The sequence below is a fragment of the Cataglyphis hispanica genome, chromosome 23 (assembly GCF_021464435.1).
Source record: "Cataglyphis hispanica isolate Lineage 1 chromosome 23, ULB_Chis1_1.0, whole genome shotgun sequence".
Classification (NCBI taxonomy): domain Eukaryota; kingdom Metazoa; phylum Arthropoda; class Insecta; order Hymenoptera; family Formicidae; genus Cataglyphis; species Cataglyphis hispanica.
The window spans coordinates 997,810-1,006,365 of record NC_065976.1 but is presented as its reverse complement, the minus strand read 5'-3'; the positions used below and the strand labels follow the sequence as shown (position 1 = coordinate 1,006,365).

Here is an 8,556-nt window from a genome sequence, read left to right as displayed (position 1 = left end):
TATTCAAATTATATTTATAGCTTATTGAAAATTTAGAGATTAAATTTATTTTAAATCTTATAATAACTTAAACAATTTACGTTGCAGTAAGAAAATTTAATCTACGGATTATCTTTGCATATTAATAAAACGCTCTCAAACTGGGACAATTCTAATCCCGTGCAAGTTATGCACAAGAGTGAAACGATCCGCGTAGCAACATAGGTACACGACTCGACAAAGGAAGAGAAAAAAAGGCAGCAAAAGCTCGAAGAAGAAACGAGAAACGAGCGGCAGGGCGTTGCGACCAGAAATAGAAAAGCGGCACGAGGGGAGTCAGTCGAGTGTCAGCGCCAAGGTAGCATTCCACGCGAGTCTCTTCGTCGAATCGATCCGGATCTTAGGTAGTTTGTGTTCGAGCATGTCACGCGGCGCGGTACCAATGAGATCCTCTCTGAGAAGCCGAGATTCGTCCTCGACATCGACCGGGATCGATCCTCGAGAGCGCGTCAAGGATTGTTGCCGAAAGCTCGTGGCTTTTATGTGCACCCAAGTGGGCGTAGGCGGATTAGTAGTAGGCTACGCTATAGTAGGCGCATTCGGCTTTGTAACGATCGAGACAACTTTAATCGAACAGCCGGAGAAAGGGTGCGAGCGGGACACCATTCGCATGGAATACGCCGACGAATTATGGTTCAGCACTGCCAGTAATCAATCGGTGAACGTGTTCAATCGCACTGCTTTTTACGTGGTGTCTAACAATATTCTGCGCCGCTACCAGGAAAACATTACCAATAGCGTGCGACAAAAGGAGAATTGCAGCGACCTCGAACCCGTCAATATCTGGACATTTCCCGCAGCGTTGATGTTCTGCCTGTCAGTGTTCACTATGATCGGTTACGGCAGTCTGGTGCCCAAGACACCATGGGGCAAGGGCGCTACCGTGATATACGCGGTCCTCGGCATCCCGCTCTACGTGCTCTATTTCCTAAACATGGGCAGCGTGCTCGCGCAGACTTTTAAGTGGCTCTACACGCGATTGCACGAATGCACCGGCCAACGGAAACCTGGACAGAGAATCACCGTACCCTCCACTGCCTGTCTCTGGGTAATATTTGGCTACATTCTTGCCGGCTCCATTATGTTCGCCGAGTGGGAACAATGGGACTATCTAGACAGCGCTTACTTCTGCGTCACGTCGCTCTGTAAGATCGGTATGGGCGATTTAGTGCCAGGCTGGAGCCAGGGCAACCAGATCACGCAGGATAACCAGACGAAACTCATCATCAATTTTGTCTACTTATTGCTAGGCATGGGCTTGATAGCCATGTGTTACAATTTGATGAAGGAGGATGTATATGTGAAAGCTCGAGAGCTCAAGGAACAACTTAATCAAGCGATGGACGCTGCTCATTATAAGATGGTGATGTGTTGTAAATCGGAATCTGTGGATTGAAAAATCAAAAAAAAAGATCGCGAGGTGCGTTATTGAAGCTGTAAATAACGCAAACAAAATGTATGTATGTAAGAATGTGTAAAAGGGCGCTAATAAAATAAGAACTATTTGTTGAAGTTTTGTTATAGACAAAATTTTTTGTAAGCAGCGGAAAATATTGTAAAAAGCTGTATAAACATAAAAAAAAATAATATTGTATTAGAAGTTGAAACGCGCCGTAGATAAATGTAACTATTATTATATAAATGTTATTTACTAATAATTACACATATCTGTATTTCGATTCGTAGTTCATGCGTTTCTTATTACCATCAATGTTATTATACCTAGAACGCTAAAATTAGAAATCTAGTTTTGATATACTAGAAAAGAGATCGTTTCTTGTCTAAATAAAAAGTAAGTTTTCCATTGTTTGGCGATTATCAAATAATTGATAAAAACAAATAGAAATTATGAAGTAAAAGTACTATAAAGTACATGTAAATATTGAAATTAATATAATTTTTGTTATATTATATATGTTGTGTAATGTTAATATAATTATTAGAATCAGATTGCTACAATAAAATTGTTAGTATTTTTAAATTTAATCGATTAGAGATTAAGTTTCGGATAAAACGTATAAATAACAATGTGTCAAAATAGCTCGCTTGTTAAATACGAGTCATGATTTATATTAGCAGCTGTGTCAGTAATAGTTTTGATATCATCAGTAAAATCTATATCATATTGAATCGACTTTGTTCGTGAATAGTATGTTTGAGATGATGATGTGTAATCGGTTATATTAATTGATTAGATATCTCTTACATCGATCATCAAATATTGATCACTCCGTGATTTTTTGCAACAAATTATTTCTGATATGAGAAACGTGTCGTTGAAATGTAAACTTATATATATAAATAGTTTTAGAAAATTATCACTACTCTATAAATAGAAATGTTAAAATTCTAGAACACGTTTATGACGTTCATGTTAATGTAAGTTAGTCAACATGAAGATAAAAAAAAAATATTGATAATTTTCAAAATCTTTATTTATTTAATTTTTATTTAATATTTTTATCACACATAAAATATTAATTAATACTTATAAACAATATAACTTTTTCTTATATATTTTATATATTAAATAAATAGGTAATTTAAGTAAGTAAATCAAATTTTATCGTTCTATCAAAGTTTTATGTAAGAAAGTTTATAAGATATAAGTTTTTATATAATATCCTTGAAGAAATTAATTCTCTAATTTGGTTAAATTATAAAGATTATACGCTCTGTCGATAAATGATAATTGCTGATTAATGTGATCGCTTGTGTTTTTTCTTATGTTACTTATCGCGAAATTGAAGAAGACAGAAATTTATGAAGCTACCGATAAAGTGTCGCACGAACATAGACATGAATATATCTTGAAAATATACACTGATCCATCAAGACATGTCAATCACAAAATAATCATGCGATTATATAATCAAAATTGTTCTTCGAAGAATATAATTTATTCTGCTAATAATCTAGTGATAATGTCCAATTAAATTAATGAATTTCTAATATCTTGCTGAATCTATAATATTTCGTTAAGATGCACTAATGTAAATAAAAATTTTTATATATATGAACATTCTTATACATTCCACAAAAATAACAATCCAAAAAATAAAAGTACAGTTATTTGTCGACAAAAGAACCAAGGCTATACATTATTGAAATGTTTTGATTTTTATAACTATATGCATATTAAATAGAATATAATTTTATTAATCACAAATATTGCATTTTTTTAATACTGTGACTAATATGCTATCGTGGCATTGTCTCTTTTTATATGTATATATCTATTCTTTAATAGAATTAAAAACATATTTAATTTTCCATTTAATTTTCCATTTAATTTTCCCACATTTAATGTTCAATTTGGATGCACGCTTTCTCTCTCTCTCTCTCTCTCTCTTATATTATAGATATCTACATATATCTGCCTTAAAATAATCTATCACAGAAATAACCTAACCCAAAACTGTCATGATTCTCATGAGTCATTTCATTGCAAATCATTTTGCTGCGAGAGGAAAAGTTAATGAAACTACTTATTTATATTATGTACAGTACGTTCAATCAAATAATTTCTCGATATGTTCTTTATGTCATATCTAAATCTTAACATATATATAATTTATATATATTTTATATAATTAACATATATAATTAATGACAAGAGTAATTAAATTGTCTCTTATGTCACTGAAAGAGATTTTATGATCTTGTAGCATAGGAATCAACTGAGAAAATAAATTATAAAGAGAAAAAAAATTATTCTGTTGTCGTGTTGTTATAACTGCATTGTAATATAAAACGATAGAACATATTTTTTTTAGAATTATATTGCAGATTTTTCGATTATGATTTTATTCTACTTTATTTTTTTATATTACTAAAACTCTTTCAATAATTATAACGTTCAGAGAAAACAAAGTTTTCATTATTAATATTGAACAAAAGAAATGCTTTTTTAAAAAGACATTAATTAAAAAGACAAATCAAGAAAATTATGTTTTTTTAGGTAAAAACTGACAACGTTATATTTATACGTTTTATTTCTTCTGTACTCAAGTGGGTGTAACATAAATCAAACCTGTATAATTCAAAGAAAACAATGCAGAAAGTTTTTATTAATACTTTTTTTCAAATAAAATCAATTGAGTATAACATATCTAAATAGATTAAATCAAATTTATAAAATGAGACATTTCATCGGCATTCTATTCTAAATTGTGGAACACTTTTCTGTCATAAAGATCCTGCACGGGTCTGTAATTGAACCTCAGCTTGCCATGCTCGCCCCGAAGTCGTTTCAATACGTTCACCTGTGTGTGTGTGCGCGCGAATACATTAAGTATTAAAACGATCATTATATTATTCTAGTAAGATAACTTAAATTTACGAAAAATTTAATTTTGTTACCAGTTTAAAAAAAGAAAAAAAAAATCTGAATGTCTATAAAACAAATTATGTTCTCAATTTTTTATATCTAAATCACCTGTGATTGCGACACTGTAAGTTTTTCAGACAGAACCACCCACATTACGGATTCTTCACATCCCGGCGTAGTCAGTGATCCCTGATAATGATAATATGTCGAGTGATCCTTTGGTAAGAATGATAAAGGTACTAATTCCTCCTTTATCGTTGTGCTCTTTCCTACTTTATATAACACCTTTTTAGTTGCTTTCACAATCGGCTTCAATTGCGGATTATCGTATCTGTCCAACTGTATCAAAATATTACAATCAACGCTATACTTAGAGAAGAAAGATGAAAGAGTAACCTAACGAATATTATATCTACCTTAAATAGAACCGCGACAACGGCAAGTCCGTTTTCGTGTTGCATGGCTACGCTGATATTCGCGTACTGCTTATCATAATGTACTAAATGCAACTCCAAAGCATCGCGTAAACCGTTTATGGTATGTTCAGCACCCCAGTGAAAATGCATTTGCTCGAAAACATATTCCGATTGTAAAATTCCGCCACTTAGATAAATCGGAATACCATGTAATACAATTTGAACTGTGAAGAAATTTGTTAAAAATGAACAATCATATTGTTGATGCGAGCATTAATAAACTGATGAGTCAAACTTTATTATCTATTATGATAAAAATTGAGTTATTTGAAAACAAAGTGATTATAATAGAAATATAAAAATATTTCTTTTATTATTTTTAATCACATTTTAATTACATCACCTAAATTTTAAATAAACATTTTTTTTATATGTAATGTTTTATTCAAACATAAATCATAATTTTTTTCCATTATTAGAAAAAAATCTATTTAATGCTTGAAAATACACATATAATACCGAACAGTTGTCTATATATAAAATTGGTAGAAATAATATAAAATATAAGTAGAATTTATTTAATATGAATTTAATATTTTAAAAATGTATTGCTAATAATATTTTTAAATATGAAACATGCACATCGAATAATAAATGTATTGCTAAAATTTAAATTAATTGTAAAATTAAAGTTTAAAAAAAATAGCTGAAAATTATCTATCTAAAATTAAGTTACATTTATAAAGTTACGTTAATAAAATTTTAGACTTATATTATTAATTAATAATTAATAAATCTAAAACTATTAATGTAATATATTGCAAACTATATTTATTTACCAGAATGACCATTGTTTTCTAGCGTAGCAGGATACGCTAAATTATATCGACTGAACTTGACAGCGGCAAAATCACTTTTTACAGCATTTTCAGTCACAATATCGATCGGCGATTGTTTTTTTCCAGTTGCGCAAATGCCTGGCCAGTTTGAGGGTCCTGCAAAATTATTTAAAAAATCCAACCACCCAAATCCAGCCGCAAATGGTAAATTTAATTATAGCAAAAATGAAATAGAAAGCATATATATTACACAGAAATATATATCTTTAATAATACTGCATGCGTATAAATGTTATATATGTTATATATGTATATAAAAAATCACAATTTGGGGATTTTCCTTCTGAAAATTTTTGCTTTATATTTTTGTAATATTTTTTACAGTTTCAATAATAACTTAAAATAAGTTGCAAGTGTTATATAAAATTAAAGGAATTTTTAATTATAACAAAATGTGATTTATTTTTACATATTATAACACATTTGTTATTTTATTATTTTTAATATAAATATATATAATATATTATATATAAAATATAATATATTTAATATGTAAATGTATAAATGTCAATTAATAAAATATATATAAATCAGTATTTGTATGTATTTTTTTTTATATATATGTATATTCTTGCAAGATATCGCAAAAGATAAATTATATAAATATTGTAAACGTATGTTTCTAATAAAAACTTTCTTTATTGCAAAATAAAAAATAAATTGCAAATTATTATTTTCTTGATTCGAATGGCACAATTAGTTGCCGTAATTCATATTATTTTAATTTAAAATAAAAACAGAGAGAAAAAAACTTGATCTCTCTCTTTTTTTTAGAAATTTATTTAATACATACAAAACCATAGCTACGTTAGCGTGCAAATTATAAATTATATCAATGTAAAAGATTTATTTTAATTATCGTAATTACCATTTTTGCCTTCATATTCCCATTCAGATGCTGCCGCTGCTTGTAAACCTAGAATAAAATACGAAATATGCTACTACTACTATTTACTCCCTTGTACTTCAAAAATATCCATTTTTTAATAACTGTAATTAATTTAGGAAAAAATTTTTGTTATGCAAAAGAATGTACGTAACGAACAATACGTAATAATGACATGTCCACCGTTTTTTAAGAACAAAATTAAATGGTGAAATGTGGATTAACCTTGCCGATAAATTCAATAAGTGTATAATTCTTGCATTAAAATATTAATTTTAAACAATATTCTGAAAAATAAAAACGCTTGTATCTTAAAAGCTTTGATTAGAAGTATGTTTTTGAATAGTTAACATCCTTAATTGTTATATTTTAGAATTTGTCTAAATTTAAAAAGTAAAAATTTATGTGTGTTATAAAAATATACATTATTAAATATATAATTATATGTACCAATGGAATATAATTACAAAACCTAAGAAGAAAGCCTATTCTATTTTATTAAAAAAACAAAATATTTTACCTGTGAATAATAACGTCAGTGTAACCAGCAAGTAACCTAAGTCCATTTTCACGCGTAATATGCCTGTCATTTTACTGAGACGCAACTTTAACGACAATCGCAATGCGACTGATCTGTCCGTGCATTTTTAACAAGCTGATATAGCCAACCCCCACATAGAGTCATATCAAAAATTCCAGGAAACAGCATTCTTCTTCAATTAATTTAAAAATCACATATTGAAAACCATCGATTAATCAATCACGAATTCGTCCAAGTGAATTTTTGCAAATTTCTCTCACAATATTCCGCGATATTTTAAGCCGATAAAACTGTAAATAATATGTATATTTATATTAAATCATACATATTTGTATTTGTTTCAAATAGCTACAACTTTCTCCGTTCGTTAACACAAATGTCTTTTGTAAGCAACTACTCTATGCTCACATAGAGTTCAATTTGAACCATTTAATATGATATATATTTGTTATGGTCTATTTCTTTTAGTTTAAAGGATAAATGCGAGTGGTCACTTTTAATGAAATGTCCTGTATATATAAATTAAATAAATATATCAAATTGTTCTCTAGTTTAGTCAGTTAGCAAGAGATCAGTTTTTATAATATCCTTGAAGAAATTATGTAATAAGAAAAATAAATGATTTATACATATTATATATCATTATAATAATCGTTGATTGATGCGATTACATTTTTTTTTACTTACGCAATTTATCGCAAATTTAAAGATTATAAGAATTTATGGAGCTACCGATAAAGTCAGATAAGACCGAATATAAACAGGTATGCAAATGTATATTGATCCGCCAAAACCGTATGTCAATCACGAAATATTAAGTGGGGAAATAAAAGTCAAAGAGCAATTATTGAAAGTGCAAACTTTTGTAAATTTCAGTGACAAATATGCATATAAAAAATGTACGTTTCGGATTGTTTTTAGTCCATTCTCAGCATTGATAACAAAATATGTAAATTTAAAAAATCTGAATTTTACATTAAAATCTTTGATCTGCGCATTGGTTACTACCATTCTAAATTGCAATCGGTAAATGACAAGTGCATACACTAAGAAACGACTCACCAAACCCGAGAGAATTCGAATGCAAGCCGCATAAGTAAAAAAATATGTGTGTATGTGTGTATATGTAAAAAAATTAATTAATGCTGTTAATGATTAAAACTCTATGGATTCAAAAGAACACGATTAAAACTGTAAGAAAATATAATAATTATAGAACAGATCTCCGCGTTTCGGAAATCATAATTTTTCATATGTCGTATAAACACACATCCAAGTATTAGAATAAATAGATTATTTTACATTTTCGGTTTTTTAATTTGAGTCCTGTGTAGTACGTCGCGAAATGTAAAAGAAACTCTAAACTCTTAACTCTTACCCTCACTCTTAATTTTTACGTTCTAATCAATATTGCAAGAGACATCTCGATTTTTTATATAATATTT

The 8,556-nt window shown here is 29.0% G+C and overlaps 2 protein-coding genes across 2 annotated transcripts; one reads left to right on the top strand and one right to left on the bottom strand.

Annotated features, from left to right (window-relative positions):
- Positions 1–314: 314 nt before the first annotated feature.
- Positions 315–3,055, top strand: LOC126857956 (TWiK family of potassium channels protein 18). Its single transcript, XM_050607899.1, has one exon. The coding sequence runs from the start codon at positions 401–403 to the stop codon at positions 1,433–1,435; it is 1,035 nt and encodes a 344-aa protein (XP_050463856.1). The 5' UTR covers positions 315–400; the 3' UTR covers positions 1,436–3,055.
- A 1,030-nt stretch (positions 3,056–4,085) lies between these two features.
- On the bottom strand, positions 4,086–7,615 carry LOC126857962 (carbonic anhydrase 6-like). Its single transcript, XM_050607909.1, has 6 exons — positions 7,091–7,615; positions 6,553–6,600; positions 5,625–5,780; positions 4,786–5,009; positions 4,478–4,708; positions 4,086–4,304 (listed from the first exon to the last, which is right to left on the bottom strand). The coding sequence occupies exons 1-6, from the start codon at positions 7,158–7,160 to the stop codon at positions 4,200–4,202; spliced, it is 834 nt and encodes a 277-aa protein (XP_050463866.1). The 5' UTR covers positions 7,161–7,615; the 3' UTR covers positions 4,086–4,199.
- Positions 7,616–8,556: the final 941 nt, after the last annotated feature.

Coding starts and splice junctions, on each gene's coding strand:
- LOC126857962 (XM_050607909.1), bottom strand. CDS start 7,160: ATGACAGGCATATTACGCGTGAAAATGGACTTAGGTTACTTGCTGGTT. Junction 6,601..7,090: donor ACTGACGTTATTATTCACAG/GTAAAATATTTT, acceptor ATTTTATTCTAG/GTTTACAAGCAGCGGCAGCA. Junction 5,781..6,552: donor GGAATATGAAGGCAAAAATG/GTAATTACGATA, acceptor ATAATTTTGCAG/GACCCTCAAACTGGCCAGGC.
- LOC126857956 (XM_050607899.1), top strand. CDS start 401: ATGTCACGCGGCGCGGTACCAATGAGATCCTCTCTGAGAAGCCGAGAT.